At 36.0% G+C, this 19,098-nt stretch overlaps 1 protein-coding gene across 1 annotated transcript in view; it reads left to right on the plus strand.

Moving 5' to 3' along the window:
* LOC131038306 (vacuolar sorting protein 18) overlaps positions 1-19,098 on the plus strand; it is a 394,486-nt gene that overhangs the window by 99,459 nt on the left and 275,929 nt on the right. Inside the window, exon 7 of the mRNA XM_057970666.2 lies at positions 201-268. Within this exon, the coding sequence (XP_057826649.1) occupies positions 201-268 (68 nt within the window). The remainder of the gene's footprint in view (positions 1-200; positions 269-19,098) is intronic.

Below are 19,098 nucleotides of genomic sequence, written 5' to 3' on the forward strand. Positions count from 1 at the left end.
AAGATTTTCTCATTTAAAGAAGTTCATGATTATTTGATGCTATCATTTTTTTCCTAAATGTATTATATATTGTGTTGAATCATAATGATTTGAGAACCTTTATTGGGACATCTTAAAGTCTTGATTTTAGTGTTTGTGTAAAAAGGGAAAAGATTATTGGTGTGAAGAAGACCTTCTAATCTCATTAGTTTGGATGGCAGGCTGTGTTTGCTGTATATGCTAATCGTAGTATGCATTTTACAGAACTTCCTGGTGAAACACCAAGCAGGCAAGTGTTTTTCATAATTCCTGTTCTGTTTTTTAGGGGATAATGAAACATCACCAATGGTTTATTTCAAGCATATTATGACATCTTTGAGGGATTGAATTGCATTCACTCAAAATATTTATTGCAATCATTTGCAAAGCTATTTTCTTCACTTGAAGTTTTAAAAACATACAAGTTGTGCTGAATGTTTTCTATTTTCTTTTGTGGTAAGAGTCTAAAATGTTTTGTGCAGATCAGAAAATATTACAAGGATAGAAAGGGCTATAGAGTTTACTTTGGAATCTAGGAGAAGACATTTTGAAAACTGAATAAAATGCAGAAAATGAAATTAAGAATCCCGTTCATTGTCGATATTATACATTCTCACATCATTATTTGTAAATATTTATTCACAAGCTTGTTAAGAAGGATCATAAAAACCTTTTGTGTAAGTGTACATTTTTGTCACTGAAACCTTTTAGTCTTTTACTGATTTTATTGCGTTGGGTTCAATAGACAGCAACAAGACATGCCATAGATATGTGCAACTACACAAAACAATTGATTTACCAACATTTTACTGGGGCAGGTTTCCTTGTAGGATGAATATTCTGGGTTGTCTATACTTTTAACCTGAAAGCAGTAAAAGGACAAAATAATGAAAAGAGAGGGAAAGAGGTGGAATATGAGACCTTCGCACAGAATGAATGCAGAGAACTGCTCTAGAAAACCAAGGAAGATGTTAAAGAGTGAAAATAATATCTTCTTTTGGAAAACATTGAAGAGGTATTGGTGGAAGATGGTTGTGTAAAGATGATTGAAAGAAATTTAAGGCTCAAAGTCCTTGGTTAAGGTACCTACAAGAATGTGCTTCAAAGGCCACCAATTGAAACTTTCTTGGCACAAAATTCAATATATATCAAGACACATCTCCACACCCTTGATACAAAACTCAAGTGCATGTGTGCTTGTTACTGTAGCTTAAAAATAGTCTAATGAAATATTCAATCTACCAGGTTAGATCACATTGCATGTTTTAATCATGCAAGAATAATTTTCATTGTAAATCTGAAAAATATCGCCCTATCAACATGAGTTACAATACATTGCACATTGAATAGCAAAACCAGAACTCAATTCATAATTCATGTAATAGGATATGCATCAAATTCTTCATGAACAAGACACAGATAAAATTACTTCCAAGGAATATTTTCCATGGGTCAATGGGTATTTCAGAAGAGAGGAATCCCTTTTCATTACTTTTCATGTTTTTAACACAAAAACCAGAACTCAATTCATAATTCATGTAATAGGATATGCATCAAATTCTTCATGAACAAAACACACATAAAATTACTTCCAAGGAATATTTTCCATGGGTCAATGGGTATTTCAGAAGAGAGGAATCCCTTTTCATTACTTTTCATGTTTTTAACACAATCCCTTGTGTTGCAAATGTAGTTGATAATTGTATTTTTTTACCCTTATTTAGTATTTTCAACCACTTACGACCACAACCTCACAACCTAACTTTTTTATTACATGTAAATCTTTCAAATTAATATTTACATGCTTTTTATTACATTTTGCTGCTAAAAGCAGCTGAAATTTTAGAAAGTAAATACAATGTGCTGCATTTGCAATTATGATCCTCCCCTTTTTCAGTTTTTAGGGGTTTTTAATATTTTTTACTTTAAAAGTTATCCTTTTTAAAATTTTATGCACCAAATGGAGTAGGCTGTCTGGTCTTGAAAAAGGGGAGGTTTCCATCTCAAGTCCCAGAGATGTTGGGGATGTCGCTTGGACCGACAAGGACACATCCTTGTGGAACACTGCATAACAATAATAATTAACTAAAAAATGAAGTGGGTGGGGATAGCAATGTGCAAATAATGAATATGATCCGACTATGGACCCTTATTACTAAAGATACTTTCTCCTTGTAAACATTTGTCATTTTCTTGACACATGTATAATTAACATCCGCATCTATAGTCTAGACATATACATAAATTTGATTTGATGTTGGGCCCTGTATGCCTTGTACATCGGGTTATAGAATAATAACCTTTAGCAATTACTTTGTAGAACATGTCAAGACATGGCATGATCATCAATTATGATCGTGATGACATTTATTACATAGGACAATATTTTTGAAACCTGTTGAAACTTATTAGCTTTAGTAAGAGAAATGATTGAATGAGAGACTTCATTTATCTCTCATTCAATCATATTCCTTATAGACATAACTAAAATCTAAATCTAGACCTCATGATTAACTAAATGAACTTGTTATAATCATCTTATATGCATAATCGATCATACTATAATTGTAATAAGATCAGACCAGAATTATGATAACTATCATAGATATCATATGATAGCATCGATTGATGCTATCATATGATAACTATAATAGTTATCATCTTAATCTCAATTTACATCGATCAATGATTATCTTATTTATTGGATGATTATATTCCTGACGTGACCCGATTACTAATCAGTCAAACATACTAACTAACATGCCCTGATAGCAATTGGTTTAATATATTAAATGTGATGTGACCGATAGTTATCGGTACATCGCTTAAGTGAAGCGGTGCATATGCACCGATCAAGACATGTCTTGATCGGGCATGCCAAAAGATATGACCAGTCAAGGCATGCCTTGATCGGTGGGCATTGCCTATATGTACATGTCAATGAAAAGCTGTAGAAGCATATAAAATATTAATGTTATCTTCAGCAACCTGTGACACAAGAAATAACAGGAAATATCAGCAAAAGAATAATAAGATTATATAACTTCAGACTTGAACATAAATTTGAATATCATTTACATGGTATCAGAGCCACGCTGATCGAACCTGAGGCATTCAAATTTGAGAAGTTCAAACCGAAGATATAAACATCATATTTCCCATGGCTAATGCTATCAGATTTGAGGACAGACTTGAAGGAGGTGACAATTTCTCAGCATGGAAGTTCAGAATTAAAATGATTCTAAAAGAAAATAAGGTTGAATCATTCGTAATAATTGAATCTAAAGAACCAGAGGATGAACCTGACAAATCAACATGGATCGAGGGAAATGAAAAGGCCATGAAGATCATAGTCGATGGAGTACGAAATCACATCATGCCAATAATAACAAAGCATGAAATTGCCTACCATATGTTCAAAGCACTCGAAAGTGCATTTGAGATAAATAATGCAAGTAGAACCCTGGCTCTAAAAAGGGAAATAAATCATATAAGTATGAACAAAGGGGAGTCAATTAATGCATACTTTATGCGGATATCAGCCCTAAGGGATGAATTGGCAACGCTTGGATATGAGATCTAGAGCAAAGAGCTAACGCTCATTGCTCTAGATGGGTTGCTTATTACATTGGAGACATTCATCCAAGGCATTAGTGCAAGAGCTAAATATCCGAAATTTGATAGGTTAAGAACATATTGTCTTCAAGAGGAGTCAAGGCTAAATAAGAAGGGGATCAAACAAAAGAACATAGATGAAGATCTCCATGTTCTAAATACCAACTCCAACAAGAAAAACAAGAAGAAACATTTCAAAAAGAGAAAGAACCGACATGAGAAAAGTCATCTAAAAGAGACAACTCTCACATTCAGTGCTTTAGATGTGATCAATATGGACACTATGCAGCAAGATGTCCGGATAGAATCAAACAACAAGCTACATTTGCAAAAGTTAAAAGGGAAGAATATGACTCCGAGAAGCATGTATTCTACTTTGCCCTCTCCAGTCAAGTATCTTTTAAAACTAACACCTGGATCATTGACAGTGGGTCTTCAAGACACATCACTGGGTATAGAGAATTATTGGATTCCATGGTAGAAGAAACCGATGAGGAAGTAACCATTGGTGATGACTCTGCACATCCAGTGAAAGGCGTCGGTACCTGCACCATCAAGCTGAAGACAGGCATGTCTCTTCAACTCACTGGAGTCCCATTCGTTCTTGGCATGAAGAGGAACTTAATCTCCATATCTGCACTTGAAGATGATGGGTACATAATAACATTCATGAATGGTAAAGTTCTAGTATGGCCACAAAACTCTTCCATCAAGAAGGCTACAACCCTAGGACATAGAAAAGGCTATTTATATGAGGTATGTACTGAATCTAACCTAGCCCTAATTCATGAGATTACAGATTCAAATGAAATTTGGCATAGAAGATTAGGTCATTTAAACTTTCGTGCTTTATGTTCAATGGAAAAATTAGTAATTGGTTTGCCTAAGTTAAAAGAATACCATTCTGGTACATGTAAGGGGTGTTCCCTAGGCAAAAATACTAAGAGTTCCTTTAAGAATAGTTCTAGGAAAACAAACAATGTTTTAGAGCTAGTTCACTCTGACCTATGTGGGCCAATGTCTGTACCATCATTAGGGCGGTGCCTTTACTATGTAATATTCATTGATGACTTCTCCAGGAAGACCTGGATCTATTTTCTTAAACGTAAAGAATTTGAAGAGGTTCTCAAGAGATTTAAGGAATTCAAATCCCTCTCTGAAAATTCTTCCGGAAGGAGAATAAAAACCTTAAGGACTGATAATGGGAGGGAATACACCTTAGACATTTTTAGAGAATTTGGAAAGATGTTGGGATTAAGAGGGAGTTCACTGTCCCTTACAACCCCCAACAAAATGGGGTTGCTGAGAGGAAAAATAGAACCATTGTAAAGGCAGCCAAAGCCATGCTTCTTGATCAAAACTTAGAAACTCATCTTTGGGTAGAAGCCTCCAACACTACTGTATACATACAAAATAGATGCCCTCACTCCCACATTGAAGATAAAACTCCTGAAGAAGTCTTCACAGGTATAAAATCTGATATCACTCACTTTAGGATATTTGGATGCCCTGTCTACTTTCATATACCTTAAGAGAAAAGAACAAAACTAGAATCCTCTGGAAGAAAAGGAATATTTGTTGGATACAATGAAACCTCTAAAGCCTACAAAATATTTGTGCCTGGACATAGCAATATTGAACTTAGTAGAGATGTAATATTTGAAGAAGACATAGCCTTCAAAAGAGCCAAATACTCTTTTGAGTCAGAAATCTATGTTCCATCTTTAGACATAGAAGAGGATTCCACTCCTGAGATTCAGAGGGAGTGCTCAGAAGAAAATGAAGAAGAAATTCCTCCCCAAGAAATCGCTAAGAAAAGATCTCTGTGGGTTCACAAAACAATGGAAAATGCAAGGGACTTTGCAGCTCCTTCAGGGACCTTTAGAGAAAGTAAGAGGCCCCGAAGATTCACTACCTATGTAGCCCTAATGAATGATCTCTCTAAATAGGAACCTTCTAGTGTACCAGAAGCTCTTACACATCAAGTTTGGAGAGATGCCATGTCAGAAGAATATAAATCCATCCTCAACAATGATGTATGGGAAATTTTTCCTAGGCCAAAAGGGAAATCTGTTGTCTCATCCAAGTGGCTATTCAAAATCAAACATGCTGCAGATGGTAGCATAGAGAAACATAAAGCCAGATTTGTTGCCCGGGGGTTCTCTTAGAAAAAGGAATAGACTATGATGAGACATTTGCTCCAGTTGCTAGATACACCTCTGTCAGAATAGTACTGGCCATTACAGCAGCCAAAGGTTGGAAAGTCCATCAAATGGATGTGAAAACTGCTTTTTTCAATGGTGAAATTGAGGAGGAAGTCTAGTTGGAACAACCAGAAGGGTTTGAGATCCACAATCCAAAGACACGTATGTGCAGATTAAAGAAAGCTCTATATGGTCTAAAACAGGCTCCCAGGGCCTGGTATGAAAGAATTGACAGCTATCTACTGGGATTGGGATTCTTAAAGAATGATGCAGATCCAAGTCTTTACTTCAAGAAAGTCAAAAGCGACATGCTGATATTAATCTTATATGTTGATGATATTCTGATTACAGGAGAAAATCACCTTATTGGTCAATGTAAGAAAAACCTTGAAAAGGAGTTTGATATGAAGGATTTAGGCCTTCTACATTACTTCCTTGGATTAGAGGTTTGGCAAAACTCTAACAACATTATACTTAATCAAGGAAAAAACACCTTAGACATATTGAAGAGATTTGGTATGATGAACTGTAGACCCATGACTTCTCCCATGGAAACTAATCTTCACAAATTGAAGGAGGCAGCAGCAAATTCCCCATTGGTAGATCCTACGCTCTACAGGCAGATGATTGGATCATTAATGTACCTTGTCAACACTAGACTTGATATTTGTTATCCTGTAAATGCCTTAAGTCAATTCATGTGTGAACCTAAGGAGATTCATCTTATAGTCAATGCGTGCAGATTAAAACTCTAATAGATACCTTCAAGGTACTCTCAACTATGGACTCAAGTATGAGAATATTGACTTGAATCTTCACGGGTTCACTGATTCAGATTGAGTTGGAAGTGTGACTGATAGGAAAAGCACCTCAGGGTGCTGCTTCAGCTTGGGTTCAGCCATGATATCTTGGATTAGCAGGAAACAGTCTTTAGTAGCTCAGAGCTCTACAGAGGCCGAATATATCGTAGCTTCCATGGCTACACGAGAAGCTGTATGGCTACGAAAGGTACTTGTGGGATTATTCAGAGAACCAATGAAGCTTACTATAATTCATTGTGACAATCAGAGTTGTATAAAACTCTCTGTGAACCCTGTATTTCATGATAGATCCAAACACATTGAGATCCCTTATCACTATGTGAGAGATATGGTGGATAGGAATGTGATTCAGTTGCAGTATATCAGTACAGGAGACCAGACAACAGACATACTGACCAAACCTCTAGCTAGAGTGAAAGTTGAGTTATAATCAGTTTTTGTAATCTGTACTAATATATGAGATGCTTAATGTGTAAACTTCTTTTGTCGTGTTATGACTTTATGGGCTCCACCCCCTGTGTACATTTCTAAAAGGTGGCGATCTTTTAGACTATGAACACTTGTATTAAACATTATGAGGTGACGATCTTGTAATGTTGATATCATGCTGACTTGATATCACTCTGTATCATGGATGTGCCATTATATGTTATGGTAGACATTATGTGACGTAATGTCAAAGCACATACCATAACTCGGATATAAGGGAATTTTACATTCTCAAGTATTCTATATCCAAGGTATCGTGTGTTATGCGATACTGATATCACGAGATGATGTGATATATTCCTGTGTCACTCATTACATGATGCATCATGTCACGAGCATATGTGATATGATCTCTTGTATTACGAAGTCGTGTAATACATGTTATTATAAGAAATTAATGCTTATTTTCCATAGGTCTCCAGTTATCTTCCCTAGCTAAGAGAGAGTGTTGAAACTTAGTAGCTTCAGTAAGATAAATGATTGAATGAGAGACTTCATTTATTTCTCATTCAATCATATACCTTATTGAGATAACTAAAATCTAAATGTAGACCTCATGATTAAATAAATGAACTTGTTATAATCATCTTATATGCATAATCGATCATACTATAATTGTAATAAGATCAGACTAGAATTATGATAACTATCATAGATATCATATGATAGCATCGATTGATTCTATCATATGATAATTATAACAGTTATCATCTTAATCTCAATTTATATCGATTGATGATTATCTTATTTATCGGATGATTATATTCCTGACGTGACCCGATTACTAATCAGTCAAACATACTAACAAACGTGCCTCGATAGGAATTGGTTTAATATATTAAATGTGATGTGACCGATAGTTATCGGTACATCGCTTAAGTGAAGCAGTGCATATGCACCGATCAAGACATGTCTTGATCGGGCATGTCAAAAGACATGACCGGTCAAGGCATGCCTTGATCGGTGGGCATTGCCTATATGTACTTGTCAATGAAAAGCTGTAGAAGCATGTAAAATATTAATGTTATCTTCAGCAACCTGTGACATAAGAAATAACAGGAAATAACAGCAAAAGAATAATAAGATTATATAACTTCAGACTCGAACATAAATTTGAATATCATTTACAAAACCATTATCCATACAATTAAGTGATTGATCTTTGATCATGGAGTATCTTGATAAACATAAAAACTCGATAAGTTTTTGAAAGCGCTGATGTTTTCATCTACGTGCTGAGAGATCTTTGTAATTTCAAACATCCTCTGTGTGCAAGTTGCAATTGGAAAATTGTGACAATCAGAAAAGGTGGCTTCAATAGCTCCGAAATGGTGTAATTGGCTGTTATCCCCATTGAGAAAAGTTGGAGATAACAAATGGATCTCTTTTAGTTTTGGGGTCTGCATGATTTTATATTTATATGCATCTTTTCATCAGATTAGGTATCAGAATTTGATTTTTCCATCTAAAATAGTGAATCAAGCCATATCATATTTTCTTTTTTGCTAAAATTCTAGGTTTCTATTATGGGTACCTTGTTCCATTCAAAAAAATCAAACTTACAATACAATCAAGCTCAGAGCTTTTCCATGTTATGTCTTTAAAATTATCAGTGTTGACAATATGCCTACTGGAGAGTGGAGAGCACCTAATTACTGATAGATACCGCCATGAAGTGAAAAGTTTCTATACTTTTTGATACTACAGTGACAATAAACCCTAAAAAAATAAGCCCTTATAAAAGTTGGGAATACTAGCCCAAGAACCAAACAAAAGTTTGGAGCTGAACACATATATTCTTGAATAATCAAAGCTTTGTAATCAAAATTAGGGCATCTCATGATGGGAGGCCTTGTTATAAGAGGCTTTTATTTAGTAAGGTTAAAAAAAATTGTCCAACAATATTATTATTCTCTAGTGTCACCATCAATTGGGTTTGCTACTGTTTTTCTTCTATTGCCTTTTACTATATTAAGGAAGTAGGTAATAAATATTCAAGGAACTACAATATTCTCGATTTTTTGCATAGTGTATATGTGCCAGAAAAACGAGAATCGCCCAAAATATTTCCGAGTTGAGTGAGGGTCGCCGAGTCTACTGGACTCAGACTCGGGCTTGGACGAGTTTGGCCCCAAAAATTGCCCAAAATCGCCATTTGCCAAAATCACCTGAAATCGCCAAGTTTGGCGAGTCCCGACTCCCAAACTCAACCGACGTAAGGCAACTTAAAGACACAAAAAAACCATGTTTTAAAATGTTTTTATCTGATTTTTTTTTGTTTATATTTTGCTTTGCCCCTAAAAGTGAACTTCATTTCATTCATTTGGCAAAATAGGAGGAGGAAAGTTAGTTGTGAAGAGAAATAAGGGTTCATTGAAGAAAAACCAGCAAGGAGGAAGCTCAAGATTTCACCCATACATCGCATTGGGGCTGCATTATACTTTCATTTGGTGCATCAAGATTTGGAAAGGAAAAGTTTTCAGCTCATTTCAAGCTTGTTGTAAGAGGTAAGATTGATTTTTTGAGTTTTTTTTGTTTCTTGTAAGCAAAAATTTCATTTTCTATTCATTTTTTTTGAAAGTTTTACATTTTCTTCCAAAATCTAATGTATGTAGGGTTTGTAAATTTTTTTTAAAGAAAAAGTAGGGTTTCAAATTTTGATCAAACCCTACATTTCTTTTTAAAAATTTTAACAAATCCTACCTTAGTTTTTTTTTGAAAAAAATGTACAATGAATGCACAAATTCTCAAATATTAATTTTATTGTATTTGTAATAATGTCTTATTGCAGCAACCTTGACTGTCTTATTTGCCTCAATTTTCACATTACAATCATACAATGTCTTCTTCTAGACCCCCACTTAGAAAGGACCCCGCTTGGAAATTTCATGAAGATTTTCCTAGGCAAAAAAGAGGACAGACAAAGTGTAAATATTGCAAAACAATATTCCATGGAGGTATATATAGATTGAAATACCATATTGTTGGCGTACGTGGCCATGATGCCGATCCATGCCCAAAAGCAATTATTAAGGCTACACGTGAGTGCTATGTGGTAGTTGAAACACTTGAACAAAAGAAGGAAATGGCGAAGAAGCAAAAGGATGATTTGGTGGCCATGGTTTAGGTTGTGTTGGAGAGCCTTCTTCCATGCTTGCATATCGTCCCACTCCCAGTGCTAGTGCTTCTGGTAGTGCTACTGCTCATGGTCCTAGCACTACCAGTGGTAGTGGAAGTGTTAGGATTGGTCCTAGAATTCGTAAATCTAGGCTAGATTGCTACTTTGAGCCTCACACTACTCCTGGGTCCCAACAGTTGGTTGAGAGCATGGGTTGGAACAAGGAGGTCCATGATGCCGCTAAAATGGCAATTGGCAGGTTTTGGGTCTACTGCAGTGTTCCATTCTTTGCAGCCAGGTGAATATTTTTTGTTTGATTGTTTTAATATTTATAGTTTGATTCTTTGTTTGATTTTTTGTTGTACATAGTACATACTTATCTCATATAATTTATTTGTGACAGGTCTCCTTATTGGTAGGAAATGGTTGATGCCCTTACCATATGTAGGGTGAGGTTCAAAGCCCCTTCTGAATCTGATTTAAGGGGACCAATTTTGATAGATTTAGTGCGTGATGTGAAGAGGGAATTAGAGGATCAACGCCAGATATGGAGTAGGACAGGTTGCACCATCATGACTGATGGTTGGATAGATAGGAGAAATAGAACTCTCCTTAATTTTCTTGTTTCTTCTGCAGGTGATTGATTAATTTTAATTTCATTTAGTCATTGATTTTATTTTATTGTTTATTGAATGATCATTGATCTTGTTTTATTTTTAATTTCAGGGGGCATTGGTTTCGTTCAAGTCCATTGATGCCTCCGCACACTGTAAAAATGCACATTCCTATGTGAGAAAATAGAGGAGGTGATACATGAGGTGGGTGAGGTGATACATGACATGGGTGAGGAGAACGTGGTGTAGGTAGTCACCGACAATGCAACAAATTATGTTGCTGCAAGTAGACTTTTGATGGAGAGGCACCCATCTATAGTTTGGACTCCATGTGCCGCCCATTGCATTGACCTCATGTTGGTGGATATTGGAAAACTCCCATGGATTAGGAGATGTGTAGAATACTAGTAAGGGCAAGAAATATATGCAAAATTGTATATAATCATTCATGGGTGTTAGCTCTTATGAGGCAATACACAGAGTAGAGGGAGTTAGCAGGTCCTAGAATCACCAGATTTGGCACTAACTTCATTACATTACAGTCCATGCTTCGCTGTAAGGCGGCCTTGAGATGTATGATTGTTGGTGAGGAGTGGGCTTCCTCATCCTATGCTGCTACCGCTGCAGGGATAGATATGGTAGAGTGCATTTTTGATGAGGGAGGCTTTTGGACCCCTTGTGATGAAATTGTGAAGGTAAATTTTTTATAAATTCTACAATTTAAGTTTTTGTTTAATAATTTTTTCATCATTTTCTCTTATTTGCTCATTTTTATAAATTACACAATATTTGCAATTTTGCAGTTTGTTAAGCCCTTGGTGGTTCTCTTGCGAGTTGTGGATGGGGAAAAACCTGCAATGGGCTACATATATGAGGGCATGGATAGGGCCAAGGAGGCCATCAAATCTGTCTATGGAGGAGATGAGAGCAGGTATTGTCCCATTTGGGATATTATTGATAGGAGATGGCATAAGGAGCTTCACAGGCCCACCCATGCAGCAACATATTATCTGAACCCGACATTCCATTTCAGCCCTACTTTCAAGGCGGATGAGGAGGTTCTTAGTGGGTTGTACTTAGTCATGGAGAAGATCACACTTGTTAGTTGTTAGATTGAACTTATGCGAGAGATACAGTTGTTTTCTAATGCTCAAGGGGAGAGCCTCTCGTACTATCTACAAAGAAAGTAGGACAACTATGATGCAAGGTAAAAATACATTTTAAGGCGTAATTTTAATTTTATTATATATTGTTAAATGAGAGTCGAGAGTGAGGTTGATTTTTGTAATTTTTCTCATTTCAAATTCAGATAATTGGTGGAGCTTTTTTGGCCCAAAAACACCAAATATTCAAATGTAGGCCATTCGCATTTTGAGCCAACCATGCAGCGCATCTGATTGTGAGCGCAATTGGAGTATTTTGAGCACATACACTCCAAGAGGCGCAATAGATTATCTGTGGAGAAGATGAATGATCTTGTCTTTGTTCACTACAACCTCCGCCTCAGAATGAAAAGGAATGCACAGACTGACATCTCCCCTATCATTCTAGAGGAGGTTGATCCTGAAGCTGAGTGGACCACTGAGACAGATACTGTCTTTAGTGACGACGACATTGATTGGGTCAACCAAGCAGATATAGAGGCTGAGGTTGTAGCCATGGCAGAGGAGGAGCAGAGAGCACGAGCAAAGACAACAGAGCTAGAGGTAGACAGTGACACAGATATTCTTGATGTTGGTGAGGGTGGCATGGTGTCACGGGGAGAGGCTATGGTTGCCGAATCATCCAGGACCTACCTTACACGCCTTCGTAGGGGGCCAGGGCTAGGGGATGCATGCTCCTCTGAGCCATAGGCTTGTAGTTGTTTTTTACTTTTGGTATTTCCATGTAACATTTGATCATATGATGACACGGATTTTTTATTCCATGAGTTTTGTAATATTGTATACATTTGACAATATTTATATATCTATGTTGTTATTTCCTTTAGCTACCATTTGCGTTTATGCTTATGTGATTGATGTATACTCGTGTATGTAATCAAATTAGCTTCTATTTGATGATTTTATTGTGTCTTTAAGGTGTATTTAATAAAGGGTGCATGAAACAAGTTTTAAATCTTAAAAAATCTCTAAATTTCTTGAGTTTTTCACTTTGTCGAGTCCAACCGAGTCTAAGCCGAGTTTTGACTCCCGAGTTTGAGTCTTGAGTCGATTTGGTCTTGCCGAGTCCGAGCCGAGTCCGAGTCCCGTTTCTTTGATATGTGCCCATGAATTTTCTCATGAAGGTTCAAGGAAACCATCAAATGAGGTTGTTGATCTTGTTAATTATCATTTATGTTAAAATGCAGTAAGAACTAGAGCCACCTCCTGCCATGAACAAGTCCATAGCCAAGCTGTGAAATAGACAGGGACATTTCACTTGATTATTGTGTTGACTTCATTGGACATAATGAAGTTTTTATTGTCTTTGAAGTTTCGTTTCCCCAATTTGTCGAACTCTTGACTAGTGCAAACTGATTCGATAAATTAATCACGAATATTAGAATTCGTAATCCTCTATAGAATCTCAATTCAAAATTTGTCTGCTATCCTATTATCTGATAAGTTTTGTGTTTGAGCAATGGTGTTTTTCCTATATCAATGCTAGGATTTTGAACATAGCCACTCTTGTTCATTTACCTCTTGGTACACATTTAATATGTTAAATGCCTAGATCACTATAATACCATCTCTACAGTTACATGAGCTTTGTGAAGAGTAAATTAATGAACCTTACTCCAACCAGTCTCTCATTTTTCCTTTCCTCTTCTTTTGATCTTTTGTGACCATTAGTATAATCTTTACTGTTCTTTTGCTTGTTTTGTTTTCTTTTACTTGCTTCATGCTATCTTTTGTAATCATTACCAGCTAAGACATGAGGATGTGGATTATGTGAATATGCCTATCTCTATTGTTTTAAGGCTTTAAGCCTTTGATGTTCAAATGCTGCAGGAATCTAGAGAGCAACTAATTAATGAATAAAGGATTTGTATTGGTGATTCTTTCAATGGAATATCCATGGAGTTTATGGATCAGTATAGCACCTCCCTTTTACTTCATAGGAACTTCCATTGACTGTGCTACTATTCCACGATATTTGTCATAGGTTTGGATGGTGGTAGACCATTTTTGAAAGTTTGTGCTTAGTACTTAGATACTGTACCAGATATTTTCTCAATGAGGGGAAGCTCATATGATGTTGGTTTTCTAATTTAACATGTTCCAGCTCAAGGATAGGCAGTTCTAAACTAAAATGTGTTTGACTGTGCATTTTTCCATTAGCTTATTAGTTTTCATTTTGTATGGCTTTGAGCTAATGGCTTTGAGCTAATGCTACTATCATCATTCTCAAAGTAGTTGGTTAGGAATCTCATCCACCCTTATCCTAAATACCATTAGTACTATTTGGTGCCCTTCACTAATCGGATCTTTATTAGTCACCAACAATGGATTAGTAATCCTTGGAGCAAGGATAGGAAGGGGAGATAAATTTCCCCATAGAGCTAACTAGAGTGCTAGGATACAATAACACATGGGTAAAGATTTGGACCAAGGGTTGCCCTTTCAGCTTATCTATATCTATATCACATGGCTTTGAAGTAATGCTAATAACTTAATATCGTCATCCTTTAAGTAAGCAATAGTGTCTCTTTGAGTTTTTGAGATGGGGAGGGGCTATAACTATATATTTGTAGATGGCAAAGAATTTCTTGGATTTGGGGGGCAACCTTTTTAAATATATGAAAATCAAACTAAAGAATTTGCAAAATAAACTAACTAAAATAAACTAGAGCTTTAAAATTTTAATATAAACGACATAATCCATGATTTAACATTAAATGGCATTTTCATATTTGTTAATGCATGATAGCTTCGGTAAGATAAATGATTGAATGAGAGATAAATGAAGTCTCTCATTCAATCATTTATCCTATCGATAAATTATGATGAAAAACTTCAAGCTATTAATCCTTCATTTGATAACCATTCTTCATTTGTATATGATCAATCTACTTAGTTCGATCAAATGCTTAACTATCGATAATCATCCTGTAGCATAGAATCCCAATGAATATCGGTTATATTATTTGTGTTCACCGATTATTAAATCGGGCCAACCAATGTATTCCGATTTATATCGGTTAATATATTTGACAGCGAACAATAATAATTATCGGATTAACTAAACACCGATTGGTATCGGGTGGCAAGGTAAATACGCACCGATTGGTATCGGGCTGTTACGTTAAGCATACACCGATTGGTATCGGTTGTTAAGTTAAGCATACACCGATTGGTATCGGTTTGTTAAACATGCACCGTTTGTAATTACTGCGATAAGCAAAGGGGCACGATCAAGTAATGTCTTGATCGGTCATGTCTAAAAGACATGACCGGTCAAGGCATTGCATGATTGTACCCAGCTTGCATATACATATCAATTGGCATTTGTGAGAAGGACATCGAAATCAATAAATGCTCCTCTCACCTGCCATACAAAGAAGATAGTCAGATTTATCATATAAATAGATAATACATAGATCAAGAAAATATACACTAGAATATAACTTGCATATTGAATTGAGAATTGAACACCATTTACAATATTAATCATTAAACTCAAATTTTTAGCATTGATGACGGGTGAATTTTGTTAGGAATGTGTTGTATACTTTGCATAAAATTCTTGATGCTTGAGTGCTTATATTCTTAACGTCTTCTAGATGGGGTGTGAGAGGAGCATACATTCCAAGATGGGATGCTGAAGTATGGTCTTCCTATTTATCAAGATTATTTTATTGAAGGGGTTGGTTTTGCCTTTTCTCTTAAAGGGTGTGTTGGCAAGAATTTTTGTCATTGTAGTTTCTCTGTCAATTTGTCCAATGGGTAGTAACAAAATCTTAACAAATGATAGATCACCATTGAAAGGATGATCTTCCTTTGCCTTTGAGAGGGGCATCTCCCTCATATGACGTAATATTTGGGGTTTTTGGTACGTTTAACCAGAAAGTACAAAGGAACAAAAAAGAGAAAGGGAAAATGGAATATCATAAATAGAGAAATCCAAAATAAATAAACATAGAGATCTACATGTATGACACAAAATGGGTAAAAAAGATGAAAGAGGTTTCTTCTCTTGGATGAAAATGAAGAAACAATTAGCATATGTAATGAGAGAAAAAGGTTGCTTGAGAACTCAAAGGCTCTTTTGAAGCTTTATTGTATGCATTTGGCAAAGTCTGGTTATAGGGTTTTCACATTGCAAAGTTTGTCCATACTTTACATAAAAAAAAAAAATGCATTCAATGAGTACTCCATCTATAAAGAGAAATACAAATTCCATAAAATAAAGAACATCAAACCCACAAACAAGAAATTAGTCTGATCATATATCTGCATTCCATTAACAATTTTTTGGGTAAGTACGGTAATGTCCCCTTGCTAATCAGTTTAGTATGGTGGTGTAATGTCCTGTTTTAGGAACAATACAATATAACCACAAAATGCAATGTCCTGACACCACTTGTAATGCCCCCTTATTTTATGACTTAGGAAATAGGGGCATTAGATAAATTGCAAGAGACTTCTTTACTTCAAGTCTCAAATATCACTATGAAGTACAATATATGATACCACTTATAAACTTATTTAATTGATAAGATATTATATTTAATGGATAAGATATAGATAATGATAATGTCAATTCAAAGAATATTGAATATAGATCACTGCTATATTTGATATAAACTGATACAATCATGCAAAGATGATCCTAATATCTTTCTCTGATTTAACAATGAGGGATGTGCTATAATGTTGTTTGATGATCGCTGTAATGTCCCTACTAGTTAGAGATCACTGTCTTGCAAAACAGATTGTTAGAATACAACAAATATATATATATATATATATAACTAATCTAATTTGCAATTTAACTTAAATTACTTAATTAAGACTAATCATAATTCTTATCTAATAAAAAGGATACGAATGTCGTACGGAGATATGTCCTTAGGCGATTGTGAAGCTCGCCTTCTTGGAACCCATCTTGGTTCCAAGCCATCCAGGAAATCGAAGGTTAATTCGATTCCTGTCTTGGATGTAACTTCTTACACCCAAGCCATCCAGGAAATCAAAGGTTAATTCGATTCCTGTCTTGGATGTAACTTCTTACACCCAAGCCATCCAGGAAATCGAAGGTTAATTCGACTCCTGTCTTGGATGTAATTTCTTACACCCAAGCCATCCAGGAAATCGAAGGTTAATTCGATTCCTATCTTGGATATAATTTCTTACGTCCAAGCCATACCAAGGAAGACCATCATATTTGATCAATTCCTTGCCTTGGATGATGCATCCCATCATCCAAGTCTACCAGAGAGGACCGGCCAGATCCGTCTCTTCTTGGATGAACTTTGTCAACCAAGCCATACATATATGCATATAGATATTCAGTATATACTGCCTACCAGGGATTATCATAATCCCTGAATTAGACTACCGGGATTTCCCCCTCCCCCAATAGCCTCCATCAGATAATCACATTATCGCCATTCATTGATATACCATATTTCATAACAATTCATATTATTGACATCATTTGAATTATAATTTAACATGCAACATTCGCTAAGATTCTGTAACTTACAACATTGTAATAACGATGAAATAATTCTGCAACATAAATATTATAATATTCATGATATAATTCTGCAACATACATATTATAATATTCATGATATAATTCTGCAACCTTCATATTATAACATTCATGACAGAATTCTGTAACTACACATTATATATTGATAATGACATAACCATTAACAACTAAACGTATATTTGTATGTGTGTGTGTGGCACACACATCCACACACATACACGTACCTGTGACGCTTCTGCTGTCTCCCTTCACCCTTTCCTCTGTCTACGCAGTAGTAACCATTATCTTATTCCTCTTTCTATGTAGCTATAATTCCATAGCTCCTCCCTTATACCATGCAATATGCTGATCAGAAGAGGACAGAGAGGTCATTTGAGGTAGGAGACATGGTGTATTTGATGTTGTAGCCATATCGACAATCTACTCTCAGGAGGAGTGGAGCAGAGAAGCTCAAGCCACGATATTATGGCCCTTTCAGAGTGACTAGGCGTATAGGTGAGGTGGCTTATGAGTTGGATTTACCGACACATAGCAACGTACACAATGTGTTTCACGTGTCACGTCTCAAAATGGCGTTGGGACACCGTATTGTTCCTTCTACAGTTTTACCACCCCTGGATGATGAGGGGAAGTTGATACTTGTACCTGAGGCTATCATTGAGTTCAGGGAGAGGAATTTCAGAAGACGTACCATGACAGAGTACTTGGTGAAATGGAAGGATTTGCCGGTAGAGGATGCTACTTGGGAGAGGAGATTTTACAACATCCGGAGTTGAGATTGCTCGAGGACAAGCAATTTCAAGAGGGGCGGACTGTGATGTCCCCTTCTAGTTGACATCTGTCAGCTGAGTAGATTAGCCTATCACTGACCCACGTAGGCTGATGAGGTTGGTTAGAGGGTCTCCCGGAGATTGATTCTTCATCTTCAGAGTGAGCATTATAGGACTGACTTTTATTTGAGGTCTCCAGGACTTCGTGAGACACTCTTTATTTTTAGCAGTCCTGCTATTTTTAGCTAGTGGGTTGGGCAGTGGCAGAGTATGGCTTGGCAGTCTCCAGTTCTGATGGCAGGCAATTCTGATGGATACTTAGAGAGATATTAATATTTAATTACTTTAATTAAATATTAAATGGCGAACTTTAATGTTTTAATATTTTCAAGTCACTTTAAGTTATAACTTAAGTGCGGGTCTATTTCTCATTGGATGGGGCCACTTTTATATTAAATTGAAAAGAGATTTATTTTTGAAGCTTCAATAGTAAAAAATAAATATTAAAAGTTAAAACATCATTTAATGCCAAATCGTACTTTTCTTGGGAATCGTGCCAAACCCTAAAGGGAAGAGATAAAAGAAGTTTTTAGGTCTTCTTTTCATTATGTGAAGATTTGATATTGAGTTTGCTCTTAGGAGACTTTGGCTTGAGGGTTTCAGCAGGGGTTTCTTCCTGCAGATGATCTGAAAGTATCGGTACAGGAAAACGATGGATTTCTGTGCATCAGCATTAGAGGCTGTGAA

This window comes from Cryptomeria japonica, chromosome 6, assembly GCF_030272615.1.
Source record: "Cryptomeria japonica chromosome 6, Sugi_1.0, whole genome shotgun sequence".
Lineage (NCBI taxonomy): Eukaryota > Viridiplantae > Streptophyta > Pinopsida > Cupressales > Cupressaceae > Cryptomeria > Cryptomeria japonica.